This window comes from Melanotaenia boesemani, chromosome 8 (assembly GCF_017639745.1).
Source record: "Melanotaenia boesemani isolate fMelBoe1 chromosome 8, fMelBoe1.pri, whole genome shotgun sequence".
NCBI lineage: Eukaryota > Metazoa > Chordata > Actinopteri > Atheriniformes > Melanotaeniidae > Melanotaenia > Melanotaenia boesemani.
In genome coordinates, this window is record NC_055689.1 from 22,991,107 (window position 1) to 23,011,515 (window position 20,409).

The following is a 20,409-nucleotide window of genomic DNA, read 5'->3' on the forward strand; positions in this document are numbered from 1 at the left end:
GAATTCAAGCAACACAGTCAGATACCCCCCCCCCCCCCCTCTCTCTCTCTCTACATATATATATATATATATATATATATATATATATATATATATATATATATATATATATATATATATATATACATATATATATGTGTATATATATATATATATATATATAGACTGATTAAATCTATCTATTTGAAAGCTATACTGGACAGCTGCAGACACAAAATTATATGCCTGCTGTCATATTTTTCATATTGAGCCCCACTTAGAATTTAAAGTAAAATTATTGTTATTACAATAACAAACAATAAATAAACAAATAAATAGATAAATTTTACTATTGAGAATAACATGATGCTTCAAAGCTATTAGGTTTAATTTTCAAACTTTCATCCAGTCCTTGATTTTTTTTTAATCAAGATTATTGGAGGCGTAATAAAGATAACTAATCAAGACAAAGCGTTGGGACCCATAAAAGCTGGATATTCCGAGTGTGATGTGAGCCAGTGAACGCCGCATGATTCCTTCTTTGGCCTCGTCGACTCCTCCGTACTAGTCCAGCTATTGTTGTGTGCCTTTTTCGGGAGACAACACTGACCCATCAGCAGGATTTAAAATAATTTAACTGTTTTGTTTTGCGGTTACACCGCTGTATTTAGCCGTGTTTGTGTCCAGGCGGCGTGTCCTCTCTTTGAAGAAATAGAAAGGATCCCAGTGAAGGACTCTGGGCTGGTGAAGTAGTTAATCGGTATGGGACAGACGGAAGACTGAGATTCCACATTAGAGACTGCTTGTGTCGGCGCTTCCCACTTGGATTGTCGACGGGAAACAAAAACGTGGAGGGGAATAAGAAGAAAAGATCACAGGACGCATGTAGCCGAAGTGCAACACTGCTGAGGTTGGTTTTAAGGTAAGAAATGCTCGTCACAAAAAGTCACATTTTGTCATGGAAGTGAGCTGGGCCTTGTGGTGTTGTGACACTTTGTGAAAGTTGGAATAGGATCAGGGGAGTTTCTTCCGTGTATTACATGGTAGTAGAAGCCGGTTTCATTTTAAACCGCAGGACTTGAGCTTTGGGATTATTGTATTAAATTACTCGATGGAAGAGCACAACAATGGGAGAAGCTCTCAAACTGACCTGGAACACACCACAAAGCTCCACAAACAGACTGTGTGTAAAATAACAGATCTAACCACGTTTGTGTTGCCTTAAAACCTCACTTAGACTTTCTGTTTGAAGTCTTCTCACATTATGAGTTTAACCACTTAGATTCTTCTCTCTGCCTCACCCAGTTTCTATTTTCTCATAGTACAATCAGCTGCTGGAGGCCTCAGCTGTAGTAGGCCTTTCATTGCAATACACTCGAGAATTGCCCAAAGGACGTTTGTGTAATTTAAGAAGCACCTAAATCAGTTTCTGCATGCTTTTTTTTTTTTTTTTTTTACAAAGATGCAACTCTACCTCTCTGATTTAAACTCTTCCAACAGTTTGTGCATGAGAAGGTGTAAAATACAGATGTTAGGACTGTATTGTTGTGTGGAAGTAGTTATATATTCTGTCCCTGGATCTATTGGTGTGCTTGTATACTCCAGTGGCACAGTAATCCCCCTCCATGGTAATCCCTCTGTTAGTACAGCCCCAGTTGGCCAGACAGTTGTGTCTCCTTCACACACACAGAGAGACACACGCAACTGGAATGGAGAGGACTGTTGGCAGAGGAGTGAAGAGCACTGACAGGTGGTGTTGGCCGGGGTTCAGGGGTCTTGGATTTAACTGGGGGCATGGAGGATCTTCACATACTCTTCGGGTGTCCTCATGGCATGAAAGCGACTTTACATCATCATTACAGTTTGCTGATTAGAAGTTTCCGGTCTTTTGTTGCAGTGAAGGGGAAGGCCAGCATCATAACGCAACATGCTCACATGCTGATGAACTAAACAAATATGAGAATTTTGGTCAGATTTCACATATCCCACCACTTTGGGGAATGCAGTTGCAGGGGGGGGACTCTTCTTTCTTATAGCTTGTAGATGGCTCTTTCTTTTCCCAGTCTCACTCCAAGTCTTTTAACAGGCACAGCAGGTGGCCTCAATAGCATGAATGGATTCGGAAGGAAGTTCCTCTCCTCCCCCCTTTACTGGTCTCCTCCACTCACTGTGACTGGCAGAGATGGCAGCCTGCCCTGAAGATAAGACTGAGCTGTGCCCCAGAGAATGTGCCATGGAGAGTTCTGTGTAATGTTTTGGTAATGGCTTCCTTAGCAATGTAGGTTTCAGGTTTCTGTACTGGTTTTATCTTTAATAGTCTTGGCTGCAGACTTGAGGTGTTGCTATTTAGCCTCAACCATGTTAAAAACTCTCAGAATCATTTAGGACACTTATAAAGCAAGAATTTCCCTTTTCCACCTGACATTGATTTAGGGAAAAATTGTTGACTTGATGAAAAGTGGACAACTCTTAACTGCAGGTGGGAATACACCCAAGATCATTTGCTCAGACTACTACTTTTGTAAATCTAAATGTCCAAAGCCTGATTGAAGGACAACTTACTGAGTTTGATTCCTCTGTGTGGGCAGATGTACACATGAAACAGGCTGTCTGATTTTCCATATGGCCACAAGAGTAGTAAATTCATACCAGAAAGTCCATATTATTTAATCTTCTCATTAGACTAAACTAAATAGGGAAAGTGCTTTGTCACCACCTGCACTAAACAGCTAGGTTTGCTTTTTACAAGAGGAAGTTACGTGCTTATTATTTGCTTATAATCAAATCAAATCTCAGTTGCTCTTCTCAGCTGGTATTCTCATGCATCCTGGGTGATAACAAAGCAAGTGACAGCTCTCAGTTCATATAGCCTGACATCCATCCTGAGCTCTTGCGATCAGCTCTGTTACCCATTCTGTCTGACATGGAACATTTAGCCTTCTTCACACAGTCGACTGTCTGCAGAGCAGCAAGCGGGACATCAGCAGGTCTGCTGAGGTTACAGGAAAATCTTTAATGCAATCAGTTATTTAGACTATATCGCTATTTAAATAGGCACAGGTTTCAGGTTTGCTTGAAAGCATTTCAGTGAGCTCAGTTGTGTAATATGTGTGATATGACAGGTGAAGAACAATGAAATGAATTATCTGTAATCTTGTAGAGAATGGTGTTAATGAACCTTTGCTGATAAACATACACACACTGAAACATTTCATATATACCACATGTATATTGGTGGCGTTAAAAAGATATAAAAAAAATGGAATCTTGTAATGTGATTAATTGATTCAGCAGTACGTAGTGGGTATAATTAATGCTAAGAACTAGAAAACTAAAAATGTAACTATTAAAGACGAATTACCTAAATGCTCCTGGGTTCAAGGGTCATCACATTCCAGTTCAGTAAAAGTTAAGCACAAGAAACAAAAAATTTCCTCAGTTTTGTTTGTTTTTTTGTTAATTTTTGTTGCACAATTTGAAATATCAGCCAGCAGCACTTATTGCACAGTATTTTTGCATAAATGCCACCTTTGGGAGACAACACACATATGAAGCAGCTAGTGTTAATCTGCATGCACACACACTGTAGAAATGATCCTGCCATATCCACGTTTACATCTTCACAATGAACTGTGGCTCATTCAGAGATTCTCTGCACTGAATACCACGGCTGTGCAAGCTCCAAAAGGTCAGGTTTCTTGTTTTTTTTTTGTTTTTTTTTGCATGTAACCCTTCTGGAAAAAGACTACAGAATGCACGATTTAGAGCATGTGGTTTTCCTTCTTCCAAAGTTTTATTATTCTCAAACAACAGAATGAAGTGACATTAACAAATCTAAAAGCCACAGACAAAATTTGACCTAATGTAATTGTAAAAGTCAGGGACTATGATTATTAAGTTTAGTTTCTTTGTCCAAAGAAAACACACGTTTTTTCAGCCATCTGTCTGTCTTCTGCATTTTTTTACATGCATAATGTAAAAGCAAACAGAGCAGAGTCACCGGAAACCACGGGGAGAGTGTTGGACAGTATAGCTAATGTGCAATCAGTGAAAGTAATACAGAAGAAAAAACTGCAAAGTATTTAATGCTCGCACAGACCACTGTCGCCCACTGCACTGCCTCTTTTTATGTCTCTTTCTGAGAATGAACACCAGGTTTGTTATTGTCTGAAATTCGTCAGAACTTAGGGGTGACCTCTGCACTGCCCTCTGGTGGATTCCTTGTCTAGCAGCTATGCTAACATAAGAGACGTATGAAAGTATGAGGGCAGTGATTTTTAAAATGGACGTACCTATGTAAAAGGAGCATAAATGGGCCTTTTTTTAATCAGGAAAAAGCAGCCTCTGTTTTTATGCTGAGGCGTCTGCATGTGCAGTTGTTAAAATTATAAGTTGCCACACAGATTTGTTGCAATGACTGTGAGGCAGAAGGTTGAAGAAGCAAAGTTACATCTTATCAGATTTCCTACATAGGTAATGCTGAGTCATCATTCATTTTGCAGAATACATTAAACAAATATCTCATATACACCGCGTGCATAAGTTTATTTGACTTAGCTGTGCAAACATTCTCTAGTACAAAACATCACACAGTTACTAGAAATTAGATTCAGTTGTATTTGTTTTAATTGGATTATAATGACAATGAACTGGATTGAATTGAACTGTGTTTATTAATGCTTTGAGATGGCTTTGTCATGAATTGGCGATATAGAAATACAACTGAATTGAAAGCTGAAATGAACTAAATTTTCATGTTTATGTTTTCACGCTCAGACATGCACAGCTTTGTGTTAATCAGATAATAACTGATCAAGTTGTTGTCTTGTGAGAACTATCCCATTCATGCAGATCTGATTAAAAGTTTGACCTTTTTGACTAAAGCACAAAGGAGAGGTGAGATAATTTGACTCCCGATCAGCTGTTCAGATGAAATTAGACAGATGCTGTTAAATAAATGAACAACTGTGTTGTCCAAACGTTTCTACTTAACAGTTTTACCTAAGATAAAATTAAGTAGATTTAGTTGTTTGTTCACAAACTCTGAGCCAAATGAGAATGCAGGAATGACCAATGTCTTAATGAAGAAATGGATCCCAATGCTTCAGTAATAGATTGATGAAACATTGAAGCTTTGGACCGATATTTCCTATGACCGTTTCTCAACTTAGCTCTGATTGTGCAACTTAATTGTGTGACCAGAGCTGCCACTGTGAGGGAATTTATACCCAGGTGATTTTTAGTGGCTCAGTAGTTCAATATGATGTATCAGCAGGGTTGGGTGGGGTTTTTGTGAGGAGAAGGGAGAAGAGTTTTAATATCTATCACATGCAGTGGATATTGAGACCTCAAAGCTTGTATTAACAGAAATAAGGCCACATTTTTTCCTTAAAAGATGTTTGCCTTTTCTCCCCAAGTCTACCTTAAAAAAACCTGCCAGATCTTTGGACACAATCACAAATCAGTGACTACAACGTTATAACTGGGTTGTGGGAATTAACTAGAATTTGATGGGGTAGCTAGTAGATTTTTCTCAGTTGTGAAAGTGTATGTCAGACGGTTTGAAATGATAACACACAGTGTCCTGGATGTTGGTGCCAGCTACAGAAAAGCTTCCCGCCTGTGGTGCTGTAGCATTGTTGTTCAGCCCTGTGGGAAGTAACAGCCTCTGTCTTCTTAATCTGACACGGCATCACTGGCAGTCTGGCACAGAGCTTCACGCGTCCTCAGATGGGGTCTGGCTCCAGCGTTTGTTTGAACAAACAGTGTCTTTTCTATTCTCTTGTGTGTGGGTAAGATTACTCATAAATGTGTGTTTAATATTTAGTGGAGTGTTAACATTCATGACAATGACGGTAATTCAGATACAGTTATGTATATATTTATTTCATGTGCTAAATATACTAATTAATAGAGAGATTATGGGAAAAACACCACAAACAAGAGGGCACACAAACATTTTTTTTAGGATTTATTCCTTTCACGGTTGAGTAAATTTTGGAATTGTTGTTCAGAGGTTCAATTAAATCAGATCCACGACCCACATCCCTGAATGAGCTTGAGCCACAATCCACTGTGCACCCTTTGAGCCACCAGAGGAATGGCACATTTCTTTCAGCTAATCTCATTGTGTATGTAAAAGCCTCATTTGGGAAGCTATCTGAGAGAGGACATCGTGATCTGCCTGTAACTGGTTTCCTGGGGAGTTGTTTAAGCCAGACTTGTTACACTAGAATAAGACAATGGTGGTTTGTCACACCATTGTCATACCTGTGTATACTAGCTGTTATGCAGGTTACTGGGATGATCCAACAGCCTGGTCGCACCATCTGTTATTGTAAATGTGTTAAGGCGTCTGGTTGATTTGAATATCAAATTGGAGCACTTTTTTATTGAATGTTGGGCTTTTGAGCTCCATTGTATTGTTCAGTAAATTTACAATGTCGCATGCATGTGTATAGGGGTGTATGAGGGGGAGTGTAAGTGACACACACACTGCGGGGGAGCATCACAAGATACTTCCCTTTTTGTGCAATAGAAAGTAGATGGAGCTGACAAGAGGAAACTAAAACCCCTCTTCTGGTCTGATTTTTTTTTTTTAATGGGACAGAAATCTGTTTGTATAACAGCTTTTTCTTCTGAAGATTATGAACGTCCACAAAAACATGCCATCTTAGTTTGTTTTTTAACAGTAATCTGCTATCTTTATGATATGATTCCTCCAGGTCTCATCTTGGCATTTCAAGTGAGACGTGGCCACAAAGCTGGTTTGATAGTCCATATCAGGCTTGGGATCTTTTCTTTACCATTTCAAGAGCAAAACATCTGTCCCAGTCAGATTCAGCAGTCCAAATCTTGACAAGGCTGCTGATTCAAACACAACTGAGCTGTTTAGAAACAAAGAAACAAGATAAATTTGCTGAAAATTTTCATTCATGGTACATGCACATAAAAAGTGATTGGAGAGGGAGTTTTTGTGTATAAAAGCTCCCAGAAACAAAAGTAATAATAAAAGGAAAAACTTTACAAACTTCAGGACTTTATTTAATAGAAGATAAAATAAAAAATACAATGCAAACTATAAAAATCTAGAAACCTTTACAGTGTAACTTAAACCATTTTAATATGAACGATTAATGACACAGTAAAGCTTAATCACTGACAGATTGCTCCTGATTTACGGTGTTGTCTCCTCCTGTTTAAGAGCTTTTCTCCTCCCTCGCTGCTTGTCATCACTTCTAGCTGGCTTACGTGCCACACTGTTGACTTTGGAAGCTCTCTTTGAAAACTGAGACTACTCGAGAAGTCTTATTGTTGCCCATTTCCTTGAAAATTCCGTTTGATGCACAGTTGATGCACATTTAGTCAAACATAAGCTGCCATTAGTAGTCAGATTTCCAGTTACTCCTGCTCTGAATGCAGCTGGAAGTTGCTGCGTGAGGACCAAGCCTGTTCTGATTGCTTTTGGACGGGGGAGCACCCGTTCCTCATTGAGAAAAATAAACTACGTTCACATGTTAGTCTCCAAAAGTCTCCAATAATACCAGAAAAAGTCACTAGATTTGTCACTAGTCACTTTTTTTTTTTTAAAAAGTCGCTATATGGGCGTCACAGCCAGAGGTAACGTAGCCTGCAATACTGCTGTAGAGATGGAATGGAGATCCTGACTGAATCAAAGTGTTTTAACTTTTTTTCTTCAGGTTTTGTTAGCTTTTTCCAAAAACAGAAACTCCATTTACAGTGAATGTTATGCGCAGTTGGATCATTTGGTGGTCAGTTGGAGTATAGGTGTAATCCCGATGTATTGAATTCCTAGTTAGAGCAGATTATTTGAACATTTGCTATTATCTTTAAACCTCTCTGTTACTGTTTTCTGTCAGTTCAGCTGTCACGATGGCTTTAGTGTCAGAAAGACATTTGGAACAATGCTGAGGCTGACAGGTGTGACACGAAAGGGTTAAAGGTGACAGTGACATGTATGTTGGTCTCTGCTCCAATGGTCTACAGAGAGCTGCATCATGATATAGGAGGGGGAAGGAAGTTCAAACTATGTACATGTGATGGAAAGTAACATCTCCTTTAATGTGATTGGTGTAATAGCTGCGTTTTCACTGAATCACTGGGTCGGTTAACTGTTAATAAATCATGAAAAATGTAACTTCAGATGGAATAAATCCTAATGTGCATCTTTAAATAGTTTGTACTCTCATAATATTGCCGTTTTTGCACTGAACGTTCTAGGAATTGCATTAATGTTTAATAGTCTAATGAGTATTTAAGGATGTAGAGGCCTGTAAAAATAATGTAAAATACCTGGACAAATCTTTAAAAGAACTCTTTTTTCCACCCTGTCTTTTTTTTTTCTCTATCATTTTCCACTTGAAAAAAATTTTTTAAAACCCTTCTTAACCTCATTCAAGCTTATCAAACTAAAGCATTAGCCTGTTTAAACATTCAAAAACATATTTCAGATTTCAGGCACACAGAGGCAAATAAAATAATATGTGCTACATAACTGAGAAGGTTTTTATACCAGACTCGTTTCTCTTTCCAGCAGCTAAAGTGAATTCAGACTGTCAAAGCAGTTCTTTGTCTCACTGCATTTTAACAATTTTCAACAAATTGCCAGGCTAAGTTGCGCTGCCATGCCCACGCAGCTCTCATGCTATTGTCACTGGCTGTTAGAGGTTATCCAGTGCTAGTTGTCTGAACTAGTTCATTTACTCATGAGCATGATGCAGACCAGTGATTTTATTAAAATGGTCTTATTCTATTAGCATGACATAAATATATTATTACTTGTTGGACTTGTAACATAAAAACATTTAAATGTGTCTGATAGTGAGTGACTGAGAACAACTATATAATAATGAATAAAAACACTTAAACTCATAAGCTCCTGCATTTTATTTTAATCTTAGGGATTACTGTTTAGCTGTTTGCTATCCAGCTTTTTTTTAAATTAATCTCTTTGTGTCTGTTGCCTCCAAATCAGATCTCATTCTACTCTGTTTTATTGTGAGAAGTCTATCTAACTATGTCATACATGTAAACTCAGAGATGCGTCGTTGGCACCTATCAGGATAGTGTTTTTTTTGTTTGTTGGTGATTGTTAGCTGGATTTCTGGTCAGCTGAGTTGAAAGGATTCCTGTTGTTCACCTTTAAGGAAAGCTGCTGCTGTACTGTGCTGTTGCGGGGGTAGAGGGTTTTACTAGCGAGCTTAACTACAGGTCTTACAGTGTCCTGCTCACACCTCAGATTCACATGCAGCTTTAATTTGTTGTCTCTTTTTCCTTTCTTAGTTGTCATCATAGATAGCTTTGTCTTGTCTTGTCTTGTCTCCATGTGCTTTCCCTGCTCACGTATCATGTGTCTTTGTTAAGTTGGTATTAAAAACAACAAACAAAAAATAAATAAAAACATTGCTGTTTGAGTTGCGTCCTTTTGGTGGTTCTTTCTTCCAAGCTCCATTCTGTCCTCTGTCTTCTCTACTTAATCTCTTTCAAGCTCTGAAACCAGCATCAGACTGGTGAGGTTTGTGTTATTCAGTAAATTTCTGAGTCTTGTTTTAATTCTGCTTTGTGTGCTTAAACTATGTGCACATGGGTTTTGTTTTGATTTTGCTACCATCTGTGTATCACACTGCAAGCGCGCCTCTGAATCGGCATTGTGTTTTCTCTTTACAGCCGCTGTGTGATAGACCAGATTTGCTGGTAAAAGACATGAAACAGGACATATTACAGATTGAGCAGCTTGTGTCACCACTGTCATGTTCAAGCCACAAATATATTCTGAGCCTAAAACTTTTCTTTGTGCTGCTTGCTAACCTTACCTGAGGATCTGGAGGATTTGGGTCACTACTGACACCATTGTCACCAGTGCCACCCCCTAGCCCTTCTTATGTTTTTACAAAGCAGGTTCCCTTCAGATGATTTAAGGTTAGATTTACATTTTAACCAGCAGTTATAGCTGCAGTGTTTTAATAGATGTTTCTAATCGTCCTGAAAGCGCTCTTTGTTTTTTGGTTTGTTTTTTTTAGGCAAGCCTGAAACCTTTTTAGTTTATGCTTTGTGCCATAATAATTTATTCCTCACAAGTAAAACATATACAGATTTTTACACATCTTAACAAATCTCACAAAGGGTTCCCTTTATTCTGACTCCAAAAGTATTCAAAAAGACCTTGCTATTGCAGTGATATACTCATTTCTTTAGGGGAATGCAATTTCTGAGCAGAAGCCTAAACAAAAAGGCAAAGCGACGTTTTTTTCTTTACCACCTCTTTCACCGAAATGTTTTTTGTTTTGTTTCCAACCATCTCCAAATGCTTGAGAAACCTATTTCAGCCTAATCTGCAGTCTTTATTAAGTATCTCTGTTGACCTCAGAGCCCACACAAGTAGACACCAAAGCTGCAGCCTCACCTGCTAATGCTGAAGTCAACTCATCTTTAATACATTTATGGTAAAGTGCAAAGCTCTGGACTGGTGCAGCCTCAGATTTTAATAACTGAATTTGTTTTGAAGTAGCCTTAAATTGAGTCACAGGGCTTCTTCATTATTGGGATTTTGAAGAAATGCAGTTTTCAAACGACAAAACCCACAACAGTAATTACACTGTTGTCTTAACAAGCTGAAATTTTATACGCTGAATGTTTATACAGCTGATGGTTATTCCAGCTCACAATTGCGGTCAGCTGTTACTCATCCATGCAAACACTGTAAGCTGGCTCACCTGCAAATGTATGATTGCTTTAGGAAGCCTTAACACTAAAGATTCGGATGTTGATTGCTCCACTGAATTTTGTAACTCCAGCTCAGTAACAACCTTATTTGTTTATTAAACAAAATAACCGGCAGATGGACTATAAGGTATAAATGTGAAATATCTTTTTTAAACAAGTTAAAAATATTTTCCAAATCCAAAGTAATGATGAAAAAAGGGAACAACTGAGAAGCTTCAATGCTAGGAGACACTAAACTGAATTTTTAAAAATAATTTTTACTTAAAAAGAAAAAGATAAATGTCTCTCTGACGATCTATATATCTGACTCTGTTTAGATATATACTTATCCAGCCATGATCTAGCCATAAATTGAACCTATATAAGTTAATATTCACCCACCAAAAGCATGAATTTTATTCTGTTCATGAAAGTTAAATTTATTTTATAAAATTGTTCTTTCTTTATTTGTTTATTAGATAGGCACAGACTGTTTAGACCACTTTTCCTCACTTTCCTGCATCCTACCCGAGCTGCACCAGTCTCATTTTTTACAGTGTGGCCTGTCACTTACTGGAACTTGAAACTCTGTTGTAACGTTTTTCAAAGGCCAGGATATGAGTCACTGAAAGAGGAGCAGTCTCAGCGCTGATACAAGCAGACCACACAGAAATAATTTGACAACGAGGCCAAAGGTGACAGAAAAATGAGTAAACAGAGCAGCTCATGACGACACACACACATACACTAAATGCTCTCATCTATTACCGGATACTTTTCTGCGTGACTGACGTGGGAGCAGACTGCACACAGATATCGGGCTGGCGCTTATTCTCCTGGTTCAAGTTACAGTCTGCATGCCTGGAGGATGGACCATTGGTCCAGTCCAAAATTTTACAGACGTCTGTAACTTGACCTGACGACAAGATGCACACAACACAGATCTTTTTTAGGATATGCTGTTGTGGAAACAAAGAATTGTTTCTTTTTTTTGTTTACTTTAAAACTTAAATTTTATGTTGCGAAGTACTTGAATTTCAGCAAACTGGACAGGGCACCGGCTCTTATCACCAAAGGTTTTTTTTCCCTTCTAGTGTCAGAAGTGGGCATGGTGTATACTTTCTAGATTGCAGTCTTTTTTTTTCCAGACATTCAGCTTGAGCATAAACCTGAATCAAAGCTTGAGACTTGCTTCAATAATGTATCAGCTAAGTTGTGCTTCTGTCTTCAGTGAGTCCAATATAAACACATCACTTTCTAAGCAGTCAGTATCTTTACACAATTTAGCTGAACTAGTTGAAGTTCATTTTGACCAGGTGACAGGATTGGTCTCCTTTGTCCCAGGATTTTATTAGAGTGGAGGGACAATGTGGAAATGCTTGAAGCAACCACAATATGAGAAAGATTTTCTGTTTATTTTTCTGACAAAGGAAAGAACAATATATCTTCCTTTTTTGATGTACTGGATGGAAACTGTGGAGCATGAGCAGAGTACTAAGGCTAGTTTGAGTCTTGCTGAGCATATTCATTTATGGAGTAGTTGTCTTCCATGGTTTCTGAGTGTCTTAGCTGATCAAGCTTTTAAGAAGTTTGATTTACGTCAAGACGTTGTGAAAGTTAGTTTGTTCTAGTGTCATGTAAACGTACTGACTGAACACCTCGTATTTCTAGCAGTTTTTTTCTCTGTGAATTGTAAATCATGGTCTCATTTGATTCATGTCTTTATTGAGCTGACTTAAAAAATGTTTTAGTTTATATCAAAGCAATACTATATTAATAATTTAAGCCAGAATTGTGTCTTATCTAGTCTTTTCCCAAAAATTAAAGTAAAACAGTTGAGCCCAACCCATAACTCCAAACTTCTGCTTCTGACATGCGAGTCATTAATAGCATGAGTCAGATTTATGAGAGCAGACTGAGTGGCTAGATCAAAGCATATGCAACCCTATACTGTCATTTGATTCTCATCTTTCCTCCCTTCTCCTGCAGGCTTGACGATGGGTTGCGTCAGGAGTAAAGAGGACAAGGGTCCGGCGCTGAAGTACCGACCTGACAACTCAAATGCCACACCAGTCAGTGCTCACCAGGGTCACTACGGGCCTGACCCCACCCTGATGGGTCATTCGCCAGCTATGAAGACGCACAACAACTACAATAGTCACGTTGCTGCCCTCACACCCTTTGGTGGAGCATCTTCAGTCATGACGCCCTTTGGCGGCGCCTCCACCTCCTTCACCTCAGTGGCTGTGAGCAGCCCCTTTCCCACTGTGATCACAGGTTAGTTTGTGGGTTTTAAGCTTTCAGAAGACACAACACCAAACATACCTGATTCCTTTATTCATTCATAAAACTTTTTATTCCAGTTGATGAAGAAGCCTGAATGTCACCTTAAACTAAAGTGTTGTTATGAACTAAATTTGCAAATCCAAATACAAGCTGATATTTTAGAGACATTTTCTACTGCTGTGTTTCAGCTTTCCATGCTGTTGTTGTTATGTGCAAAAGAACTTTAGAAAGCACTCTACTGAACATTTATTATGCACAGGATGTTATGAGCAGCAGATGTTATGCAAATCAGACATTTGAAACGACTCAGCCAAAACATCAAGGCTGAACAGAAACTCAAAATAGGCCTATAATATGGGAAGCAACGCAGCAGGCATGACCCTTCCTAAGCCAAAACAAGCAATTACATGCACTGAATTCAATGTCTTCACCCTTTCATGCTCATTGAAAGTTTTTATTGCCAACAATAGTGCAACTTTTTTGATTAAGGATGTGCCTGTAATTGAAAATGAGTCTTTGTGACATGAGGATTATCCCAGGTTGGGGGCGTAAATTATGCAGCAAATGTGCACAACCAAGATTAACTATTGATCCAATCTTAACCTAGTGGGGAATTCATGCTTTCTTTATGCTTTTCTGTGTGCATAAACTGACAGGTGCTCTGCTGGCATACACACAGTCCTTTACGTGCTACCTTTTTTGTCAGATGTTGTGACACCTCCTGTGTATATGCATGTAATGAGTCTACACAGCATTGTAGAGATGTGGATGACATCCTAATCCTGCAAAGTCTCCTCAAAACAAGCACCCATGTTGTTCCTCTGCTGGTATGTTGTTTTTCTGAATGGAGAGTCTTCCAGGCACATGCATAGCTGGCATGCTCAGTCCACCAACCACACATACTTGCGAGCATGCAGTCAGCTGCACATTGACGTCGACTGTCGTGGGCTGGTGCACGTCACATGCTTAAGCTTGAATTCCATTTAATTCTACTACCATAAAAGCCTTAAAAAATCCTTTAAGCTTGTGAGGTCCAGCAGTTTGGTTGCCATAAAACTATCAAGCCTCAGAAGTGTAGTAAACTCTAACTGAGGGACATCCCCAGTCTCTTTCTCACTCTCTCTGGGAACGATATTTGGCCTGAGAGGCTGCTGGCGATATATAATCCTAGATATTCAATTTTCCCCACATTATGAATACGTCACAATCCCATCATCTCTCTGCACTTTTAATCACTTGTGAGTTATTTTCTCACACACACACACATATATATATATATATATATATATGTGTGTGTGAGTGATGAGCTTTTGTTGTCTTAGGTTGAAGCTGTTGATGCTTTTTTCCTTTATTTGTTGCACAGCTGATGTTTCCTAAAAGTGAGTTTTTGTTGCTTTTAGGTGGAGTGACATTTTTTGTCGCGTTGTACGACTATGAAGCGAGGACATCGGATGATCTGTCATTCAAAAAAGGGGATCGCTTTCAGATTATAAACAACACGTGAGTACACATGCTCTGATATGGAAAAACTGTTTTGTGTCTTTATGTGTCATGTGTACACTCAGCTTGTGTGTGTGTGTGTGTATGTGTGTTTAATCCTACTTTGGATTCAGGTCTGAAATTAAGGCTGAGACATCTCTGAGTTAATGGCTTCCTCTAATGGACCATCTGTTAAGTTGACATTGCTTTTCACTCAGCACAGATCTTTCATGTGGTTTTCGTGAGTCATGTTTGGGTTACGGTGTAAAACATCATTTGCTCCATGCAGTGGCGCTTACATGCACTTAATAAAATACATGATTACACTAATGACATGTCTGATATTAAACCATTGCTCTTTCCTCAGATACTATTTAAGCAGCACAGTTCTGCTTGTGGTTTCATTTGTTAAATTAATAATATTTGAGACATATGTCCTTGCAAGCTATAAAGAAACTCAACACTTTCATTGAGTGCATTACACTATTAACAGAAAGTAAAATTAGATATATATCTAGAAAGCTGCATTTTTAAACTCATTCTCTGTGAGCTGCTGCAGCGTAAGCTTTTTCCCACGTGTACACAGTTGAGAAAAATAGGCAGAGATCCAAGTGCTTCACAAATCCTGTTCTTGTCATTCATCACATCCAACCACTGTCTAAGCTCACGCAGCTTTTACCGTGATGAAAATGCCATCTGCTTTCAGCGGCGAGGTGGGAAGGGGACCGATTTAACAAAGTTTTTTGAAATGCCATCACACAGATTCTCTCTACCTTTCAGTTTTTCCTCTCTAAATTTAAGCTGGCACGTCTGCTCTTTGGTAAACCAGGAAATATAGTTACAGATTCCTGTAAATTCAGCATCTTTGAAAGCTTGAAACTGTGTGGAGAGGAGAAGCTGTAAAGTTTAAAGATGTCTGTTTTTGCCTTTTGGTTAATTTGGGTGTAAAGAAGTAAAAGATCTGCAAATTAACACACACCAAAAACCTGTGCCAGACCAGATTCCAGACACTGTTCCTGAGCTACCAGAAACACCCCATTTTCATGACAGACTTTGCTTTTGTTTCATTATGTTACCATGAAACACATTTCCATAACATCTGTACAGTAGCTTCTTTGGTCGGCCTCAAAGATGAAGTAGCTTCCTAACACACGACTATTTATTAATTTATTTTTTACACCTAAAAGCCGAAGAATCAGATAAAACTGACTGGAACAAAAATGAGTACGTGTTTTTACAAATATTTACAGATTTATTGTAATTTTTGTAAAATACATAATAAGTTATTGAAAAGGAAAGTACCATGTAAGCTATTCAGTATCACCAAGAGCAATCATACAATGTACCCATTAATTTTTTAACCCTTTTATATTTTTAACACCAGCAGTGTTCATGTGAGATTTTTTTGGCTTGCTTTTTTTGTGTGTAATACATGCTTCTTATTAGTAATGTACATCCCTCCACAGGGAAGGTGACTGGTGGGAGGCCCGCTCTATCAACACTGGACAGAAAGGTTACATCCCCAGCAACTACGTGGCCCCAGCCGACTCCATCCAGGCAGAAGAGTAAGAATTCAGATCCTTATCTATAACAATGTTCTGTTGATTCTCCTTCTTACTTATTTCCTACCATGCTAAGGCAGAAATGGAGCCCTGATCAGTATTAGCACCTGGCTGTTGTCATTGTGCTTTTTTGTTTTTTGCCTGGTTTTGGTTAGGGTTAGGGCCATTAATTTCAGTTCTACTAAAAAAATCCAAAACTGGAAAGAACAGCCAAATATTATACCTTATATCTTAAAAAAACAAAAAAAAAACAGTGCTTGTTATTGACTGTAGGATTGCCTGTAAGATGAGAAAACTCAGCTAGTGTTCAACATGTCTGAACATGCAGGTGCTTCTTGAAATAGAAGAAGAAAAGCAAGATCGTTTACAGCTGGGAGCTAATGCTTTTTTAATATATAGCAACAAATTCATATTTTAAACACTGCTTTGTGAAGAGCATGGTGGATTATAAGATAGGAAAATTATTTCAATTAGATTTTAAAATATGTATCTGCACCTGAAGATAGTCCTGACGTTAAGCATCCCATGAATAACATCAAATATATAATAAACCTACAAATCTTATGTGTCCAACATTTAAGCACCACATCAGAAACTTACCCTTATGGCACTGAAAAAGAAAATCTTACATCAACGCATGACTTGTACTCTTTCGGCAGATGGTACTTTGGAAAAATGGGCCGCAAAGATGCGGAACGTCTCCTGTTGGTTCCAGGGAATCAGCGCGGTACTTTCTTGGTACGAGAAAGCGAAACGACCAAAGGTAAATTTAGGAGGAACTGCAATCCAAAAAATGTAAAAAAAATACCACATAGAAACGTAGTTATACTTCTATGATGATGATACTGACAGATAAGGGTAGTGATGGTAAGGATGATTATAATTATTACTATTATTGGTATTATTATTATTATTATTGTTATTGGAACTATTAATAATACTAATGATGATGTTAACTATCATTAATGATGATGATGATGATGATGATGATGATAACCTCTTTACAGTCACATTAGTAGTTTTATGGAGGTAATATCAGAAGTGATGGTCATTAGTACTTTTTTTTAATTATTTTGAAATATTTCTCCATTGTGCAACAATTTACTACTCGATCAAATATTGCATTATTCAATCAAATAGATGGTGTACAGCTCCCGGGATGAGCAAAGAACTGAACGCACAACCTAACTTACTACACTTTCAGGCACCACTTCCATGTTTGTTGTTGTTGTTTAAGGGTGTATTCTGTGTCCTCATGTCCTGTGTAGTACGAAATAAAGACAACAAGGCATGTTGAGTTTCTTGACATGCTTTAGACCAGTGGTTCCCAACCTGTGGTAGAGCACAGGGGGTCCCCAAGGCTTTGAAGATTCAGTCATTGTGATTATTGTCCACATAATATCCCTATTTTAAGATAAAAAAAAGTAAGGCTATATGTTGTTAATTTAACTTTGGTTTTTCCAAAGGACAGAACTCAGCCAGAATACATTATTTGTGGTGAGAATTTCATTTTTGAAAACATAAAGCATGAAAACTAAGCATGGTTTAAGCATGGTGTCGGGCAGGGGTTCCATGGCTTTTTAGTATTTGCATGAAGGGGTTCCCCAAGGAAAATAGGTTGGCCACCACTGCTTAAAAGGGCTGGCAACCTGGTTAAAATCAATTTCATGTGCATTTATATGCAACAGAATTTACACTGTTTTGTAGGTGAAACATGAGGGGGAAAAAAAGCGTAGACAAAAGCAAGTTTAAAATGTTTTTTTAGCTGCTTTTAAAACAAATAACTTGAGCCCATAGATCTCAGATGTAGAGGAAGAGAGTAAAGAGTAGAAGCCACATCAGCAACAGGAATGCAAGGTTCAGTTTTAGTCTAGAAGATCTCAAACAAATCAAATTTCATTCCCTAGCCTGAACCTTAGAATGGAGGTTTTACACTGTTGTTCGTAAGGGATGCAGTTTGTCTTTTCTCGCCCAGACATGACAAGAGTGTCCTTTATGAAGAAACATATCTAACTGTATGGTTATTGTTCTAAAGGTGCCTACTCTCTCTCTATACGTGACTGGGATGAGATGAAGGGAGACAACGTCAAACACTACAAAATCCGCAAGCTGGATAACGGTGGTTACTACATCACAACACGAGCCCAGTTTGACACACTACAGAAGCTGGTGAAACACTACACAGGTATGCAGCCAACTCACACAGGTAGCACTTTCACAGATTATTGTTTACAGTTTGAACAGACCCTGCAGCACAGAGCTAGTTGGTCATTTTTGCAGTCTCAGTTTTATGATCTGTGGTGCTGAAATTCGGACAAACATGATTATTATGTCTGTGAAGGTTCTCATTCATCCAGGTTGAGCTCTCCAGCGTATGTTGAGTCAAGTCTGAAGGAGATGGTGGGAGGAGCTCATCAGAACTGAAGAAGCTCTTCTGGATGAAAGTTAACATCTTCAAGACCCAGTCCAGCTGACTTGACTCAGCCTACGTTGGTGACTGTTATAGCCACCCAGACAGTTAGATGTTTCACAAAACACAAGTTCCTGATCTTGCTTCTTTTGAACTTTCAACTTTATCTGCAGCTTAGACAAGTGTAATTTTTTTTTTTTTTTTTTTTTTAATAAGTCTGAACCAAAGCAGGGTTTTGTGTGACACAGTCAAAGCTCAGGAATAGCAAAAATCCTAAACCAAGACAGAAATGAATAAAACATTCTAGTTGTAACCTGCTCAATATTGATAAGCAGGAAAAGAAATCCCCTGTGGTTAGTCAGGAGGAAATGTAACATCACTACAGCATATAAACACAAGCAGAAAACATCCTGTAACCACAAGGATGCTTGACAGGATACTAACATTTAAATTCTGGTGCTCTGCTGTTCATTCTGCACAGCTTGTTTCCATAAAAGACCTGTAATTCATTCAGGGCTGTTTTTCATATAATTATTGACACATCCTCTCACATTTCTAAGTGTTTGATTTGATCTCCAGACAGAAATCAGTAAGTGTGAAGTTATATAGAAAAGAATTTTGTTTTAATACAAGCTGATTTTTCACATGTTCTCCTTTTTGTTGTGCAGGACTCATGGAATTTCACAAATGGTTTACAGCACCTTGATCCTCTTGCTTTTTACTGAAATGTACATTTTTGTGTATTCAGCACAGTTCACATCGTCCTAATAAAGTTGCCAGAAAATCTGATTTCTCAAGAGCACTTTAAAACTAAATTTGAGCTGTTTGCTGTCTGTTTTCTGTCAGGATTGAGTTGGTGGTGTGAATTACAATGCTGATCATTAAGACTAACTTAAGGTTTTTCTCCCACTGTGTTGCATTTTTGTAGAACATGCGGACGGTTTATGCTACAGGCTGACGACTGTGTGTCCGATGGTGAAGCCGCAGACTCAGGGGCTAGCTAAAGACGCCTGGGAAATCCCACGAGATTCCCTTCGACTGGAAGTCAAACTGGGACAGGGCTGCTTCGGGGAAGTCTGGATGGGTAAGAGACCACTTGTGCCGTGTTCAAGCATACAGCTTGTCTGCTGGCTTTTAGATCTTTTGATGTTTTTTTTTTCTGATTACATTAGAATAGAGTTGAGCCGATATTAGTATTGGAAATACTATCAGATCCTGCCAAAAGTACAAGGGGATCAGGATAGACGAGTATTTCTGTCTAAACCACATCCAATACCACTGAAACAAATTCATAATTCTTGTTTTCTTGTCCAACACAACCACACACAGACACAAGAAATACACAAAAATAAAATTGTAGGTCTTCTTTATAGTGTTTTATAATTTAGTAATTTCTTGACAAATGATTTTAAATGTTTATAACTCATCCTGCTTGTGGGAATGTACATCAGTGTTGAATCTATTGAAGTAGAATGGATGTAGAACAATCATCAGGGCAGAACAGCTGACCAGTTAGAGCAGACTGGGCTTTTCGGGCCAGCACCCTAACTTCACTGGGTGTCATTGTGCATTTTTAAGATAGGAACCATCACTTAGCAGAAAAACTGGACTTGGCCAGAAATGGTTAGCCTGACTGTCACAATAAGAAGTAGCAGTTTCTCATTGATAGGAGCACATTTTTCCAGATTAATTAATAGCCACTTGTCATTGTGAGATTTAACATGTTTTTTGGAAAATTCATCAGATTTGAGGGGCAGATGTTTGCATCCGATTCTTGGCTAAAAAAAAATCTGTGTTCCCCCAAATACTGATTTGTTCCTTGTAGCTGAAAGAAATGACTATTTGCATTATTTTAATATGATTGACTGCAAACATAGGGGTGTACAACATAGTGCTTTTCCTTCTAAATCTACAAACAAAACATGTCCATGTTGTTGTTCTACGTTGCATCTCGATTGTCTGGTGTGTTTC

At 38.3% G+C, this 20,409-nt stretch overlaps 1 protein-coding gene across 1 annotated transcript in view; it reads left to right on the forward strand.

Moving 5' to 3' along the window:
• Window positions 1-519: 519 nt before the first annotated feature.
• yes1 (YES proto-oncogene 1, Src family tyrosine kinase) overlaps window positions 520-20,409 on the forward strand; it is a 29,795-nt gene continuing 9,905 nt past the window's right edge. The window contains exons 1-7 of the mRNA XM_041992111.1: window positions 520-901; window positions 12,691-12,978; window positions 14,388-14,487; window positions 15,933-16,031; window positions 16,688-16,791; window positions 18,064-18,213; window positions 19,367-19,522. Coding sequence (XP_041848045.1) covers window positions 12,699-12,978; window positions 14,388-14,487; window positions 15,933-16,031; window positions 16,688-16,791; window positions 18,064-18,213; window positions 19,367-19,522 — 889 coding nt within the window. The 5' untranslated portion in view covers window positions 520-901; window positions 12,691-12,698. The remainder of the gene's footprint in view (window positions 902-12,690; window positions 12,979-14,387; window positions 14,488-15,932; window positions 16,032-16,687; window positions 16,792-18,063; window positions 18,214-19,366; window positions 19,523-20,409) is intronic.